At 32.0% G+C, this 18,990-nt stretch overlaps 2 protein-coding genes across 2 annotated transcripts in view; one reads left to right on the top strand and one right to left on the bottom strand.

Annotated features, from left to right (window-relative positions):
• Positions 1-5,055: 5,055 nt before the first annotated feature.
• Positions 5,056-8,888, bottom strand: LOC105618528 (cytochrome P450 18a1). Its single transcript, XM_012200061.1, has 5 exons — positions 8,507-8,888; positions 7,842-7,957; positions 7,053-7,482; positions 6,645-6,909; positions 5,056-5,482 (listed from the first exon to the last, which is right to left on the bottom strand). The coding sequence occupies exons 1-5, from the start codon at positions 8,886-8,888 to the stop codon at positions 5,056-5,058; spliced, it is 1,620 nt and encodes a 539-aa protein (XP_012055451.1).
• Positions 8,889-9,670: 782 nt separating this feature from the next.
• Positions 9,671-18,990, top strand: part of LOC105618637 (putative zinc metalloproteinase YIL108W) — a 105,703-nt gene continuing 96,383 nt past the window's right edge. Inside the window, exon 1 of the mRNA XM_012200167.1 lies at positions 9,671-9,802. Within this exon, the coding sequence (XP_012055557.1) occupies positions 9,671-9,802 (132 nt within the window). The remainder of the gene's footprint in view (positions 9,803-18,990) is intronic.

Here is an 18,990-nt window from a genome sequence, read left to right as displayed (position 1 = left end):
CTACTGCCGAAATTGCGTTTCCTTTTACTATTCCTTGATTGTCGAAATTGATTGGAATTTTCTTATATTACTTTCTAGACATCAACATTGGTTATGTTTTCTGCTATTCTCTTGATGCACAAGAATATTATAGAAAATAAAGAAAACCAAAGTCCTAAGGGCAATAGCAAAATAAGCATAATATAGTATAGCAATCAAACTAACGACTATCCAGCATAAAGTGCCATATTGACTTACATAACATGCATTAGTTTTAGTCTTATATTAGCTACAGTGTACTATTCTAATTTTAAGAGTTTTAACATTTTCTCTAAAAGCAAGTAAGAAAAGGTCAAGATTCGAAATCGAAACGGATGATGAATGTATTGCTTCTTCCTTTCTCGACAATATATTCCATGCATTTTTAATATTATTATGGAATTGCAGTGTGAACACAATCGCGCTGTGAACACAAAATTACACAATATACATAAAACAGCATTATAAAGAATTATTAATTTTATTTATATATTATATTATATATTATATATATATTTATATTATATATTTATATATTTTTTTGCCATGTCAAATTTATTAATCTAATTTAGCTTACATCGTATAACAAGTTAAACGACATTTTTTATATCAATGACACATGAGAATAAATTAATAACTTTTTACTAAGAAATATTACAAATGTTTTAAAATTTTTTTGGCGATTGTAATAATGTGTAATATAATAAATAATTAATACAATAGAAATTTGGAACAAATATAAATGGTATAAGTATAACTTACAACATGTACGTAAAATTGATGAACGAAACAAACATCAATCAATTCTTACATGGAACTTTTTGATAAATTATATTGCGATAGTCGAACTTCTATTGGGAAAAAGATGAAGAAATCCAAACGATCCGGATTATAAAAAGACCCTGCTCTAACATACTTTCAACTTTGTGCTAATAAAAAAAAAGAAAATAAACCACAAAACGCCTCTTCCTGCTTCATTGAGCCAAGCCTTGAAGCAACGGTTCTTCACAAACTTTCTGTCTTTACTGTGGCAGGCCAGTTGGCACTCGACCGACTCTTCGGCGAGAAAAGGCCACGAAGTTATATGCCGAAGCGCGAAGTAAAAGGGCCCTTACTGGGGCAGCAAGCGCCACGTGTCGCGGTTGCACACCTGGAACACCAATGCACTTTTATAGTACGATATTGCAGGAAATGCGTTATCAATGCACCGTCCCTGGGACGTACTGGTGTGAGCTGACCTTACGTAACTTGTGTGCGGTTTGGGGCCACTTGACTCTCGTGTCATTAACCTTACCGGCGTAATGTACTCAGCGATGATATTTCGTTAGAAACCCAGAACGCGCGAGTTTCTCTTATGTAAGCGCGCGCCAACTGTTTGTCCCTCGTTCTGCGATGCCACATGAATCTTGCATATCGTACGAGACAATACGCGGAATTATTGACAGAGAGAAGCAGTAAATGATTACTCTAACAGACTTCCAAATTTTTCTTATTCTTCAAATTATAATATTTTTTCAAAAATTCCAATAATTATTTTAAACGTGAAATTTTAAACGTGAAAATATCGAATTAATGATTCTAGTTGACAATTGCAATTAAGTTATAATAAACCATTAATTTTTACGACTTTCTTTTTAATCTGCACCCTGTTAAAGTAATTAATGAAATTGGAGCTATTCGTGAATGACTGTACGAATTGAAAAGTGTCTTACCAAATACGAGGCTGAACGGATCAGTGGAAGAGAAAGCTAGGCCCAGCTCAATACTCTTTCGTAGGCTCCAAGCAGAAGTCCTCGAAGAATTGAGTAGTGGCAGGAAGGGATGAGCGCGCGATCAGAGAACCGAAGGCCGATGATGCATGCAGCTGAAGAACCATAAATTTTTTTTACTCATCCTTAAGAATCCGGTTTCCAAGACTGCAATTTCCAATAAAGTTTTTCGCGGTTTTTTCGATAAAAACTTCGATTCCAAGAATTTCTTGAAATATTCGGCTGACGAACATTCGATTCGTCATTACAAATGTATGTTTCCTTGATACATATCTTTATATGCCGAAATCTTTTTAGCGATATTTCTATACATTTTAAATATACTGTTATTTTGTTGCCAAATAATGAAATAAAATAATCTGAATATACTCAAAGAATTATTATCTTGTGCTGTAATTTTTGAAAATTTGCTTATGAAATCTTTTCAAAATTTTCGAAATGAACATCAACATTCTGATTGAATTTTTTAAGATGAATAATATTATTTATTAATAAGAATAATAATATTTATTAACTTATTTATTAATAAGAATAATATTTTTAATGATTGTTGTGATAGGGATGAATAAATCGAACGATCATTTCAATTATACAACATCTTTATTGTGTACAAGATTTATTGTGTAAAAGAAAGAAGAAAGAACAAACGTTCTTTGCTGTCGATAGATGAACACAATACGGCATTCATGCATGCTAACATAAGACTAATTAACGCTCTATATCGGATACTTAAGTGAGGGAGCTTTGCGCGCGCGGCATCGACCCCGTGGAAGCGGGGTCCATCAGTCGTCGAGTACGCTTAAATTTAAGAATAAGGGTACGCATTTTGGACTCGAGCTTCTAATCTTAGGAACGAGATCGGAACCGTTACTGCGCGGCTCCTCGCCGATTTTAGGATGCACAGCCTGAGATATCTTTGGGAAATCGGATTGAACGACGTCACAATGATTCATCGACCGTACATCCCGGGTCTCTTAGATTCACAGCCTCAGTCCGCGCTCGCACCCGAGCTGTGTGGCAATAAATCTAATCGGTCTGATCGACATTCATTCTAGCATTTCCAAACGTTCACCGCACTGCGCGATCATCGAATAGCAGATGTCGCAACAAAATCTCAAAACGAATCTCACAACGACGACTTTCACGAAAATTGCTTACGGGCTTAGGCCTGCCTGGGTGACCAATTCGTGGATCAACCGATTTCGAAGCATCGATCTTATATCGTATTGCTAGAAAAGTCGTTAGAAAAGTCAACGCGATATTGGCACGTGGTGGCGTCGATCAGCTTTGTATTTAACATTAAAATCATTCAACGTATACGTGACCATCAAACGTATATGCTGACAATCAAAATTATCATATTTATTTACAAAAATATACTGTCTTTTTTTCTCTTTCTCTTTCTCTCGCTTACTGTCTTCTTATCTTAATAATGAATTGCTATTATTATTGTGAACGAAAGAGGAGCCTCGGATAATGAGCTGCTATCCTCGTTCGTTCACGGAGATCTATGGCGAATCGACGGCGTCGAATCAATCGGCCGTTTGGAAGATCGGTGCTGTTTGATCGCGTTTGATGTCGTTAATGTCATTAACGTCGTTAAGCTCTCGACGAGACATTCTGGCGAGAATCACGATTTAGTATAGTACAGCAAGATTGGCGTTATTCATTAAGCACGAAAGGTTGCATTTGAAATCGTTAATATCGTAAAGGTAATTCTCAACATGCGTGCGAAATATCCCGTTGAGAGCCACGACTTAGCACAATAAAAAAATAAGTAAAATTGACAGTAAGGTACGAAATCACTGTCGAAATTTTGTCCGAGATACGTCGGACGAATCTCGCTTGTCAATCTCGCCGATCTAAATTAAGCGTGAATAAATACGAATAAGGGTGAACGGGAACAAAGTAATATTAGATATGAGAAAAAGTTCGTGGCGTTTTTTCTATTAGATGGCATTAAAAACGCCACGAACTTTTTCCCATACCTAATATTTGCAGAGCAATAAATACTTATGAATGATCAAAGAATTGGAATAATGAGTTTGGTATGAAATGAGAGAGTAAGGAGAAAGGAGGAAGTAGCGAGAAATGTTGTGAAATAAGCTCCTTTGTACTCTAACAAATTAAGTAAATTAACTAATCTCTAAAAAAAATTTCTTCTACATCAAAAAACTAATCTACTATTATGGTCTCGGCGCTAGTATAAGATGACTATTTAAAATTTTTAACGGGATTGTGATAACGGTATCACAATTAGCAGTTCGATGATACTCACATTTTTACACGATTGACTATTTTCTTGATCAAATTTTTGATCAGCATGACATTATTTAATCTCGCATACGTGGTAAAAAAAATTTTGGTATGGCGTCGACGGTAAACGTCACGAATTAAAAAAATATAAAAAACAGAAAAAATTATAAATAGAAATTGGACCAATAATAATAAATTAAATAAGATCCCTATTTTCAGTCAAAGAGGATCTTGATATTTAATAATATTTATATATACGTTTTAGGCAAATTCATTTTTTAGTTCTATATACTGTACATTAATTCGAAATATAAAAAAGATTGTAAATTTATTAAAATCTGGATGTCATCGAAGATAAAAAAATGAAATTGTAAAAAGTATTTTATTAATAATAAAATGATGGATATAATACTAAAAAATGAAATAAAATTACATGAAATCTCGCCATACCAAAGTGACTTAAACGGAGTAATTAGGCATGTCGAGTATTGGATACACTCGAGAATCTAGCTTATATCTAACTTACATGATTCTTTTACATTAGTAGAATTATTCAGTAACTTTTACAATCTATCAATTTTTTTTTTTTTAAGAATCATTAATTTCAAATTATATTCATTAAATTGTACTTTAGATGATAGAGAACAATCGATTACGTTTTGAAAGAATTTCTAATTTCTAAGAATTAAAACAAGTTTTTTTTTGTAAACTTAAAATCCCTAAACTGAAAGCCGCTCATTTTTAAATTTAAAAAAACATCTACAAATTTTTTAAGGTAGGATAATGTCAAAATTTTCGCAAATATTTTATTTTACATAAAGATTTTGATGAAGCGCAATTTATCATTCTCTTATAATTAGTGTACGATTAAATAATCTTACGGATCTCCAGCTTGGCATGCGTGGATGGACCCCATAGCGTTAGCACGCGACTTGCAGATTCTCCTCTGCCTGTTCGCCTCTCCGGCAATAGGAACAAGTACCGTGCCCGTGCTTTAAAGTTCGTCGAGGTCTTAATGGCTGCCAATGTTACGCAAGGGTCCATTGACCGAGACTTCGTTGTTGTCGCAATCTGCCAAAAGCAGATCTCTCTGCAGCAAGCAAACTTTAAAGGATGTCGGTGATATTGTTACGCCAATGTTGCCTTCCAGGCTGGGCAATGGGGCTCCTTCAGGTAGACTCAAGTTAAACATGTGCATTAGCGAACTGAAGAATAGGAAGATCTCCATGCGGGCCAACACCTCACCCAGGCACTTTCGTCTACCGACTCCAAAGGGCATGAAGAATTGTGGCTGTGACACTTTACCTTCGGCAGAGAGAAAACGGCTGGGTCGGAAGGCTTCCGGCTCGTCCCAGAGTTCAGGATCCATATGCACCGCATACAACAACGATACCACGCTGGTACCGGCTGGTATCATATAGTCATTTAACATCACATCCCTGCAACAATAATTACACTGTTGAAAAATTTGTATATTTTTGTGAAAAAAATCTACGAATTAAAGTGTAAAGTAATGAACGCATTATATAAATTTAAAATATGTTTCTTATATTAAATGAACTTAGTAAATATAAAATGTAAATTATTGAAATGATTTAAAAATATATTAAGGCAACACAATTTGCATATATTTATTAAATATGTTAAAATAAGAGTTACAAAATAAGAGTACTGATTTTCTATAACAAGAGGATGATAACGTCTCGGCATGATAACGTGTTATGGCTTCTACATACTAGACATAGAAACGCTTAATTTTGCGCGGCAAAATGCGATGATATGTTATACGTGCAAAGAAAAGCAGCCTTAATATGTAAAAGTTACATTAATATTTTATTAAAAATTTCTTTTAAATTCAATACATTTTTTCCAACTGTGATAATATTTTTAGAAGATTCCAACTGATGAAAATTAATCGATTAAAAATAATCGATAATAATTAACTCACTTTATTAGTAATTTTCTAAAAGAGGATACACAATACATATTTCACGCAAAAATTAATTTAATTGTTGTGTTTAATATTTGATAATCATATATTTCAACAGTCATTAACTACACGAGATATTAACCAACTAATGAAGTTAACTTGGGTTTTTACACGCACACATATGCGTTCGTCGCTTTTTCTAGCCACGTTCTTCGCGAAGAAGTGAAACCTTGTCGCCCGTTTTGTTTCTAATGGCGACCGCTGCGTTCATGAACGATCATTGCTAACAAGTATTCTTAATGTATCGAATCCGATTCACCTGCTCTGACTCCGATAGGCTCTTTGTAAGAGAAACAGTTTTAAGGTCATTAACCTTAAACGCCTCGAACCAAAGGCGGGGCTGTCCGACCGAAAAGCAGACGAGGGGCCAGGCACCTTTTGCTTTCACTTTTGCTCGCCGAATATAATCGTCCAAAACGACTGTGCACGCGCGCGCGTGAGGTTCTGATATGCCAGACACGGAAAGCCGCCGAGGAAGAAGGCGAGGACGGTTGTGAAACCCGCTCTTAGCTCAGAAAGAAAGGGAAAGGGCCGGTCGTATAATGCGAAGAAATGGACGGTAAAGAGGATGCAAGAGCAATATGAGAGTAATAAATTAAAAATTAATTTACCGTGTAGTAGCGTGCATAGTACCAAGTGGTACAAGATTGGATCTGCGAAGAACTTCTAGAATTGTCGCCTCAGTGATCGGAAGAAATTGACGATCGTCCAATGAGGGTAATCTTGATCTTCCTACAATTTGATCCAATTCATCCTGTACTGCCTTTGCTGCTTCTGGATAATGCAACATGAAAATTATCGACCATTCCAGAGTATTCTTCACCGTTTCCATACCCGCGGAGAAGAGATCGCCCAGAACTTGTTGCATTTGACGAACTGTATAAAGAAAAGAGCTCAATCATTCAAAAAAGTTTTTGCGTTATACATAAATCGTTAAATTATATAAATATAACGTTATTAATATTATTTGTACAGAGAGAACTAGCATAATCCTTTGAAAAAAATCGATTTCTACTCACCATTATCTTTCCCCTCAAAAAGCTGATCTTCTCTATTTTCTTCCTCAGCTTTCTGAATTTCATACAGATAGGCATCGAGAATATCATTAATGTTATTGTTGTTATACGTTGCTTTATGCTCATTGATAACTTCTTGAAAGAATTCAGCCATTTCTGATCGATTTCTTTCGATTTTATGTTGGATGTTATTAATCCACGGACAGTGACGCAATATCGGTATATGATTCGCTAACGTCACTTTACCAAACAGTTTGAATCCTTCGTTAATGAGATTCATAAACCTCTCGAATTTCGGATCGCCATGGTAGAAACGTATTCCCATTATAACCGAGCAGATTACATTACTGATCGATACAGCGAGAGAGGACGTTAGGGTTGTGGGCGCTCCACGTCTCATTACCAATCTCTTAAGAAATATCTCGACTTCGTGCTAGATTAAAATATTACGATTGTTTATTTTACAAAAATTTGTATTAAATTTTTTGAAAAATTTTGTGAGCAAAATATTTTTATATATTTTCTTTGTATATAGAATATTTGTTTATATATTTTATTTGAATGGAGAAAAATGTATATTTTAATATATTTATATATTTAGATATTTATTTATAATTTTATATATTTATATTACGTTGTTGTTAAATTATAAATGACATATTTTAAAAATATCGCCCAAAGAAAAACGCTTCAATATTTATTTTAAAATTTTATAATAAAATTTTATATCTCTTATGTATATAAGATAAATCAATAAGATTATAGACTTATTAATCTGATTTTAATACTCACCATGATCTTTGATTCCATATTGCTGGGGCTATAGAAGTTCATACCGAACTTTTTAAGATTATTATGAACAAATTTCCTCTGATCCTTCCACAGAGCACCTTCCGTATTAACGACACCTGCAACAGCAACGAAAGCGATGCTGAAACTCATACATGCGGCACGTTTTTCGCGAAATCATTTCCTTTTCACGGTATTAATCTGCCACAAATGATTGAGTGTAACACGTCGAAACAGAAATTAGCATTAATCGGGGATCAACTGGAAACCCGCAATCCTTGGAAATGATAATTCAGAAAATATAGAAACAATCATGGTCATGCTGGACCAGCCAATCAAATGCGAGCATTTTATTAAACAAATTGACTACTGCGCATCCTTCATGCGCCATCACTTGTATGTACGCGTGATCACGGAAACAATCGCGGAAAAGAAATCACTCGTGAAGTTTTCTCCAAAATTGTATCTTAATTATTTTATTATCGCTAATTATTTCGCGCAACAGATTGAAAAAAGAAAGTTCCAATGTCAGTCGGCATTGAGAATAATCGAACGCGTGGCACGAAAGACGAGCAAGTCGGCAGAGTGCTTTAACCCGTCTCGATGATACGAGAGCTAAAGTCGTGAGATAAAGTGTATTATCGAAATTTGCTGTGCCTGACACTTACCGTATCCATCGATGATGTTCATGAAGTCGTTACGTGGTCTGCCAGTAAACTCCTCACGTCGAAATGAATCGCGTATGATGAGATAATCGCTGATAACGACGGTCAACTCGGAACCGATGTTAACGCTAAATATTCCACCGTACTTCTTGGCCAGCTCACTGAAATGCAGGTGTACAGCTCCTTTGATGAAGGGTATGTAGCCACAAAACGGCAGTCCCCATGGACCAGGAGGTAATTTATATCTCAAGGTATGGTTATATTTCAAATATAGGAAATAGGTCACCAGTGTAACACTGACGAATATCAGAAGAGAGAAACAGACTTGAGTCTCACTGCCGCCCATTATATGCCAAAGCCATCGCCCGAATTGTTTTACCAGCATCTCGTACGAATCACGGATCACCGATTGATTAAAGATCCGTGATATCGAAACGCTTGTTAATATCTTCGAATGTCTGTCGTGATTATCACTGATATATATATATATATATATATATATATATATATGTGTGTGTGTGTGTGTGTGTATATATATATATATATATACCGCACGAAGTTTCTATATTTAACTTTTCTCTTTCGCTTTCTTAGCCTCTTGATACAAAAAAAAGAATAGAGTTCCGCCGTTTGTTCAAATATATTATGTCCATTCGACTCTGCGTCTTTATGTCTAATGAAGTCGCGACTACTGCAGTCGTAAAATAAATAAGCGATGTCTCCGCAAGAAAGAAAGGATAAATTATGAGAGGAACTCCTCACCGTGCAATCCTAGGAAAGTGGGGGTTTTAAAACTGATGACAATGAATAGTTTCAAGGCAAAGGTAGGGAAAAAAGGAAAATAAGAGGAAGGAACTAACTTAGAAGAGAAGGAGAAGAAAAGAAAGAGAGAGGGAAAAAAGTCGGTCACCGCCCCAGCCGAATTCGTTGCCCGCAACGTCGAAGTGAACGAGCTACGGAAGGATTGAGTATACTCATATACCTTCTTGTCCTTGCCTGTTTATATAGTGACTCATGTGTGCTGCGGCCCCCCAACTGTACAACTTTACAAGTCCCTTGGAGGGGTAACCAAATGACAGAGAAAGAAAGAGAGAGAGAGAGAAAGAGAGAGAAGAATACTGTCGGCGGTGGGGTCGAATCAAGTGGGGCGCCTACATTTACGGGGTGATGAGCATTTCCGTCTGGGGTTTTGAAGGCGGACCCCAAGAAACTTGGGCCTCGTTGGCTAAAGAATCGGAGGACTTAAGGCAATGGTGGGGACCGCAAAAGCGGCCCCCCCGCAAATACTACTGGTTGGTGGTTGGTGGGAGATACCGGCTCAACCAACGAGCCGGTGGCGACTTCATTCACCGTACTACGTAGACGTTTAACGCAACGTAACATGTTGCGTCTCAACGATGCATCGTTTCGATTTGAAAAATATGATGAACACCGTATAATGTAGATATATAAAAAATCATTTATTTAAACATGATCAAATGTATTAGAATCGCATGTTGTATTGAATATAAACACATTGCTAATACAATACTACTTGAACATTTAATCATTAAGTTAAAATTTATTTAATAATTTATTCAAATCGCACGCAAGATAGTAGCTGCATAAAATAACTAATAATAATAAAACATATAACGTGCGTTATTATTGAACTTTTGTTGAATAGTGATAAACACATAAATTTTTATAAAATTTTTATAGATAATTTAAACATAACCACATAATGATAAATAGATACAGATATTTTTATAAAATCTCTATTTTTTTATAGATAGCATTGCAGATATTATGATACTTTATCTTGTTTTATATAAGTAACCTAAAATAAAGAAAACTGACTTAGAAATTAAAAATATTTTACTATCCTATACATAAATCTTGATTCTAAATACATAAATAATAATCATTTAACTTATAACAGTTTGTTCTTAATTTAATTTAAAAACTTAATTATAAAGTATATATTTAATTTAGAAAATATCGATAGATATGCAATTTTTTGAACAAAGATAAAACAAATTTTTCAATTACAAGTTTAATAGTAAATTATTAATTTATCTTATTTTATTAGTATAGCTAACAATTTAAATAATCTGAAGCAATACCAATTAATATAACTATTTGTTTTGCATGATATATTATTTAAAATTATGTTAATATATTGTTAATTATACCGTGAAATATTGACAATTTGAATTATTACAGTAATTGATGAATTAAATATATATTAAATATATTACATAAATAAATATTACCTTAATATATGCTATGATATACTTGAAGTATCGAGTTAGAAGCGAAAGTGAAGAATCGGCTCACGATAAAACGCATATTCAACATTGATGGTAAATAAGTGACAGGCGTCATCACAAGCAATTTATCGCGATTGAAAATATTACTTCGCTCATGGATACGCTGACGTGAATATATTTTGACTGCCCAGCATGCGCAGATTACACTTCGCAATGCGTGCCGCGCGAAGAAATAACGGGCAGTCTCATAATCGACCGCTTGCATCATAATTCGCGAATTGTGTCGATCGATGACTTTGCACCGACACGTTGCGCTCTTATCAAATCTTCGGGGTCATTTGGTCAGATGCGTCGCAGTCGAGATTTCGGACAGTCATAATTCACAACAGTCGGTACGTGTAAACTTAATTAATCTCAGCTCAATCGCAAACGCACTCATTCTGCGCGCCTATATTCGTAAACTTAATGTAAAGTCCGTAATTACGCAAACCATTCGTGGCGGCGAGATCTCACGGCTTTCTTAAACAGCCAATAATTTATATCGCTAACGAAGTATTATAAAACTATTAACAATTAATATTTCACAGTAATTAGCTACTAATTACAAGGAAAGAACGATTTTGCTGAAGTATCTAAATTTAGTTAGATCTAGATTTAAAAATAATTTTGTTGTGAATCATTAAAATAAGTATGTCACTTTGCATTTAGTTATAATATATTTTGATTTTAATTTATAAAAAAATGTGATATATATACAATTTTATGAATAAAATAAGAAGAACTATATAATTTTTTGAACAAAAGACATTAAGATCATAACATATATTAAGGTAATATTTATATGTAATATAATTAATATATATTTAATTCATCAATTATTGTAATAATTTGTTACGTTTCATAATATAATTAACAATATTTTAATATTTATATATCTGTAGGATATTTCAATAAATTAATTATTTAATCGAATTAATTATTTAATACTGAATTTATATATTGTTCAAATTTCTGAATTTTTTTATTCTCTATATAATTCAACCATATTCACGTATCATTCCTATAAGGAGGGAAGGAGAAGACATTTCTTTTTTTAATCTGAAAAATAATCGATCGATGCTTGCATTGATGTTTCCCGATATGAATTTTCCGCGACAGTACTCCGATTCGGGCGCGAGCTGTTCGTCATACGATAAACCTGCATTTCAGGTCATCGACTTGCTTCTATACCTGTTACTGATAGCAGCACTCGTTCTGTGTGTTCACTGGTACTTAAAATTCAAAGTCTAATTAATCTGTCATAAGGATTTATTTAATGTATCGGTAGAACGTACCTACTGTATAGACTCATTGCAGATATTATAAATTCCAGTGCGAATACAATATTCTGATAATTACATTAATAGCAGATAAATATATAATTAATATAAATATATAATTAATATACAATTAATAAGATTTGAAATTTTAATTTGACGACACACATAACATTGAATTCTTTAACGATTCGATATAATGTTTATCGCATTGATGAGTTGAAGATAAATTTTTATGTTGCTCGCATGTAAAATTAACGTACTTTGACTCCTATATGGACATATTTATTCTTTAGTGGCCTGTCTAAACGGAAATCATATTCGCATAAATGATATCCGAACTCATACGATCAGTATAGAATTTGCACGTTTTTATCAGTCTCATAAAAAATAACGATTCCTTTTCTCTCTGTAATTCCTTAGAAATTTCATGAGGATAATAGGCGAGGATTATTAGGCGATGTAAAAAAGTTGCCACCATGCAAAAAATAATAGTTCGATATTTATCAATATTCATAGTTGATTCTTATTTTAAAATCGTTTTAACCCTTTGAAGCACGATGTTATATTTATGTAACACCTATTAAAAAATGAAAATATTATATTTCTTCCGATTTTTTGCAATTATTATCTCAAGTAAAAATGTTAAAATTAGTAATTAGAAAGGTCAACAAATATTTTAAATTTTTAAATGGTTTACTCAAGGTAATTCAAAGTAATAGTGTAATAAATCTTTAATTTGTGTAATATGTTTATTCTCATTTGATAATGAACATCCTAAAGAGGGATAGGGTCTACTACTCATGAAGAAGTAACAATGGATTTTTCCGGAATGAAGTTAGCCTAATTCAATCGGGGGGATCTATACATATATCTACTGTTATATAGTTAATGCCGGATTCGAACAGAGCTGGTGATTAAAGATCTGAATCACCAGATGGAGCCATTTTTCGGCTCCTTAACGAAAAATCGCGTGTGGGCGCAAGTGGGATTGAACTCGGATCTACAGACCGCGAGTCAACTGAACTGAGTGACAAGCTACTTGACGTCTCTTCTAAAGATTTGTATACAATCTCATATATCCGTAATCTACCAAGTCATCTGGTCTCTTGGATTGCTACTATGTTCAGTTTATATTTTCTCACTTGCTCTAATAAGGCTTTAACTGCCCTCGGTTTGTATAAAGAGATTGTACATTTAATGATCCAAGAGCACAGTCCGTAATTCGTTTGCATGGTCATCGCCGTACATCTAGTCTAATCCGAGTATATCCAGTCTTTTCGCTTCAGAAGAAGACTATTTCAATAGTATGTTAGTTTTATATGTATTTCTTGAAACATGTATTTGTAAAATATAAAATACATTCAGGAAACATATATATATATATATATATATATATATATATATATATATAATATATATATATGAAACCCCTGTGGAGATTTGTCAATTACCTCCAACAAGCGCATTATTACGGAGTTAGGCTAACAACTCATCCCCTTAATTCTTAACCGGGCACGTCGCGATTTTTCAGAAAAATAAATTTTACTCTTAGTGCCGCGATGCCTCAAAAGAAAATCTTGCTTATATAATTGTAATAATGCGAGATATTAAACCGTTCCCCACATTTTTTTTTACTTTTTACTCATATTAATATTTAATATCTCTTTAGAATTAGATTAAGCTATAATAAATAAATTATAAGAAATAAATTCTAATTACTATTAATTTATAATTATTATTTTTATGTTTTAAAAGGTTTATTTCATATTATTATTCTATAAAAGCATTATTATTACTTTCTTATATTTAATTATATTTTTTTATATTAATTATATTTTCTTATATTTAATTATAAATTAATATATAGATCTTTATTTTTTAACAAATTTCTTAATTTTTATCTTATTTTTAATTTTTCTAGTTACATTTAATCAAACTTTTAATTTTATAAGAAAGTAGTAGATGCAAAATTTTTATATTATGTTTTATTATAAATATATTTTACTTGCTTTTATGATGATTTTCCAATTATTTATCCAATTATTATATAACTCTTAAATAATAAATTTATGATGCGACACTCAGTGCCGCGCGCGCCCACTGACGTTTGGTCGGAAGATCCAGTTAAAAAGATTCAGATAAACCTACATTCTCTCAAAAAAGGATAAAGTTTAACCTGAAACCTATCCTTTTTAAAGAGATGCGATTTACTTGAATCTTGCCCTTTTTGAGAAGATAAACTGTTAGCCCAGTGCTAATTTCGCACGATAACTGACAAATCTCCACATGGAATGTTTTATATATTGTATATATATTTTCTAAACATATTTTATGTTTTACAAATGTTCAAGAAATGTATTTAAAACAACATACTATTGAAACGATCTTCTCTATATCAAGTTTAGAAAAAGGAACACTGAGAGAAAAATGTTTGGTATTTATAACTATAATTACATATCACTATAATTATGATTATTGGTGTTATAATAATAATAACAGTAAAGTGTACATAGTTGGCAACCTAAAATGACTATAATTATTATAGTTATTATAGTTATTATAAACCACAAAAAATAGTTGAAATTACCATAAAAATGATTCAAGTGACTATAATTTTATAGTTATATTTTGGGACAACCATAAAAAATATGAAATATAGTTGCTGACGGATTGAGCTACTGCGTGAAAATCAGTCATAATTCTGGGCACACCGCAGGTTCGATTTCAGTTCCTTTATTTTCCCCCACCATGACATCATTAGGAAGATTAACATTGAAAATGTTCTCTAAATGAGTGAAATCTTTAAAAGAGTAAAAATGCAGTCGTATTTTCGGAGATATATCTCTCTTCTTGAAAAAGAGTGACAATTTTCACTGTTTTTTTTATTTTGAAAACAAAATCTAAAAAATTATCAAATTAAAATTGTAGATTCAAAATGGCAGGTCCAAAATGATTCGAATTTCCATGAAACTTGTACTCGATGATTTGTGACTAATCCCTAATTATAAAGCTGAATAAAAAAAAATTTTATTACAAAAATTAGATTTTATTTTGCTAATATGATTCTGTGAGCGGTATTTATAGTTCTTATTTTAAAACGGTTTTAAGTAATATCTTAATTGCTAATATAATTCTCTGATTGGTTTAAGTCGTTTATGACATCTTCAAGATTATAGACTTAAAGAGGGTCTTAAAACTCTTAAATAAGAATCGATTATAAATACCAGAAATCTTTCATTAAAACGAGGGTTTCATGAGAAGGAAATGTGCGATAAAAAGGTAAAGAAAGAAGTTAAATAATTAATCTGAGCATTTCAGAGATAGCGATTGGAAAACAGATCGTTTTGTTTTTTCTTCAATTTCATAATTTTTTTTTATGAAATAACATGAAATATCAGAATACCATATCGATTATATAAATAGCTAAGGCGTGTTTATGTGTTCCTCACGTGTTGCAGAGTAATAGAACACGTGAACACGGGTGGACAGAAAAACAGTTTTAGGAATCCGATTATCTAACTAAAATTGATTTGTGATAGCCCTTCCAGTCAGATCACTTTATGCAACAGCAGATGGAATCATTTTCGTTACGCGTTTTGAACGAATGTAACGTGTTCGTTTCAGTTTACGACTCTGTCCGTCTCCAGCGGGTGATAAGTCGCTTAGACTCGCCAAAACTCGAGTCGTTGTCTACAAACGTGGAATTTCCACAGAATTAGCACTTTGCGCTAAAGCGATGTCAGCGTTAGTCTTACAAAAACGGTAGAGTCAAACTCGTATTTCAATGCGCGACAAAATATCTATCCTTTTCTCTTTCTGTAAAAATACGTCAAACATTTCCCATAAATTTCCGTAAATTTGCATTTATCATCTATTATATCTATTCTTTTTACGATTATTTATCTCTTCTTTGGAAATATCTTCGTATAATCTTTTTGCAAAATATTCATTCATATCCAATTTTACACACATACACACGCACGCACGCACGCACATATAGATACACAGGATGTCAGGTAAAAACCATAACAATGTTTAAGGATATATTCATAAAATCATTTTTAAACAAAAATCTTAATCAAAATGTCGAGACTGTAATAGTTTTAGACTTAGAAATATTTAAAGTGAGTAAATCATACTAAAGTTTCAGGTGTGATATAACACCCGATTACATCTTTACGCGCAAAATTTAAGCGATATGCTTCGTTAAATTTAAATTATAATTTAAAAACTATTATAACTTTGACATTTTGATATTAGGATTTTTGTTTCAAAATAATCTCAGGAATCTATTCTTAAACATTAGTACAGTCTTTACTGAATACCAGTATAGTATAAGTAAGTTTTTCAAAATCAATTTAAATATCTAATTTCAGGTAAACTCATATACATTCTACACAAATCTCTTATATGAAACAATTTTAATTTTAAAAAATAATAAAATTTTGTCTTCAAAATAATGGGCGTCCAATAAAGATGAAATAGGCGGTTATTGATGCATTCATTGGATCTATTGCCCTTCTTGCTTGGGTATCCCAGAGGTAAGATCTATTTGGGCATGAAATGGGTGCCGGAAAGTTCGGGTCCTTTGAACGTTCCAACGGGCATCCATGTGTCATGTAGATATGTATGTATGTATGTATGTATGCCTTCCAACAGTGCAATGCAGTGATCATGTCATCTTTGTTTAACATTGGCAACAAAGATGTAACGATCCATTGTATCATTTGTGTCATTTGTTACATATATATATATTTATAATATATATTAATTAAACGTTTACTATGTTCTGGAAATTTTGTCGTCTTTATATAAATTATTTTGCGATAAACGATAAAAAAAATTAAAACGTGCACATAGTTCTTTTAAAATTTTCCGCTTTGTCGATTAGTTGTGTAATTAACTCACACTGAATTTATCCGACGTCGTAATTGCGACGCAGGCGCGACTATCTCAATTTTTCGCACTTCGATAAGAGTTTCTCGCGGCATAACGTCACGCTGCACTCGAAATGCGTGCGAATCGGAGATTGCACTTCTTCGGTCATTGATCCAGAACATGGAGAATGTAACGTTTCTCTCTTCGTCATTTGCTCGATTCAGCGTAGGTCAATGAAAGAGGAACGCCGATATCGCGACAGCCACGCGTGTTTTGATTATCCTCATAACTTCTTCGTGTCGATGAAGGACTCCACGTATGCATCCAGATAACCTTCGCAATCTTCAAAATTTATCATTTGAAACATGGATGAACTCATATTGCCTCTTAATTACTTAGCGGAGTGCAGAATGCGAATCAATCGTGCCGACATGTATGCTAATGCATTATTACTCGATATTGCATTGACTCATTTCTCTGGAAAACCCCGCTCTCAAATAAAGTTATAGAATTTAAAGTAAGATGGGATTTAATTTTTTCTCTTTTAATAGAATAAAAATTTTATTGATTGAATTGTTACATATATTGCTTAATATTTCAATTAGCTTTATTCTTTTCTGTAACATTAAGATGAGTAACTCCTTAAGCAGACTCCAAAGAAGGATATTTTAAAAAATCTAATATTAATTGTAATTAAATTTTATTTAGATAAACATTTTTTTAAATAATTGTTAATGAAACATATCATATTAACAATATTGTTAATAATTAACAATATTATTAATAAACAATATTAATAAATATACAAAATATATAATAAATATACAAAATTAATAAATATATTATATTTGTAAATAACTAATAGCACTTGAGGTGTAACATCACATGAGATCACAACAAAAATTATTACGAGATTTCAAATTACGAGATTTGCACATTTTAGATTTTTTTTTAAATTGCATTTTTCTACTAAATATATTTATAAATATCTGGATTTTAAAATAAAAAAAAATCACAACGTTTTCCTATACATATTAGTTGAAAAAAAATTATATTCACACTTATTATTTTTTCACAATTATTATTATTATTTCACAATTATTATTGTTACACTTAAAAGAGAGGTAATTCGTAATCATGCCCTTAATTAACTGAGACAAAATTTGGGATACGTTGTAAAGTGGGACAAAGAGTTAAAATTTAAAACTATCCCTCTTAATTTGGAACAGTTAGTCACTACGTTATACGTGTATGCAGTTGAGACAGTGTTGCCATTTTTAGTACAAATATTATATATATATTTAGTACAAATATATTTTTTTATTATATTTTGATCTATTTCAGTATGTTATTACAAAATGCCTTAAATCTATTATTTTCAGAACTTGATTCAAAAAACGTTTTAAGCGGATAGCAATTGTTAAGCAATTTCCTAATTGCGTTAATTTGAAAACTCCTAATTTAGAGTAGAAATTATTACCAGCAAAAAAAATTATATAAAAAATTATATTAAAAAAAAAATTGTCACATCTTAAAGAATCTGAACAATTTTTTGGGTAGAAGTACAATAGGTTCAATAAAAATAGAAAATGAAATTGTTTTCTCAAAATTATTCAAATTTATTACAACAATATTTATTACAACAATATTATCTCTACCTCATAGTAGTGCAACAATAGAACGTATTTTTTCTAATCTTAATCTGATAAAAACTAAACTTAGAAATAGATTGCACATACAATTATGTAGTGCATGCCAAAGAAATTTTAAACAATACAGAGTGCTATATATGGGAACCTTTACAAGAATTATTAAAAGGCATACTTTCATAAATAACAATAAAAATGATTATGATATTAGAGTTTAGAGATATTAAAATAGTTTGTATACGTAATAACAGACAATATGAATGTGATTAATGTGATCTAAATCTTTATTTTATTTTAAGAGGTTACCGTCTGTTGCAATATATTAATATTATGTTTTCATTTTATTTTAAAAGACTATCTTCTATTGCAATTTATTAATATTATATTAT

The sequence above is a fragment of the Atta cephalotes genome, assembly GCF_000143395.1.
Source record: "Atta cephalotes unplaced genomic scaffold scaffold00017, whole genome shotgun sequence".
In the NCBI taxonomy this organism is placed as follows: Eukaryota; Metazoa; Arthropoda; class Insecta; order Hymenoptera; family Formicidae; genus Atta; species Atta cephalotes.
Note: the sequence above shows the minus strand (reverse complement) of the source record. Positions and strands in the feature narration are given on the sequence as shown.

Coding starts and splice junctions, on each gene's coding strand:
- LOC105618528 (XM_012200061.1), bottom strand. CDS start 8,888: ATGCTGGTAAAACAATTCGGGCGATGGCTTTGGCATATAATGGGCGGC. Junction 6,910..7,052: donor TTTTGAGGGGAAAGATAATG/GTGAGTAGAAAT, acceptor TTCTTTATACAG/TTCGTCAAATGCAACAAGTT. Junction 5,483..6,644: donor ACTATGCACGCTACTACACG/GTAAATTAATTT, acceptor TTATTGTTGCAG/GGATGTGATGTTAAATGACT.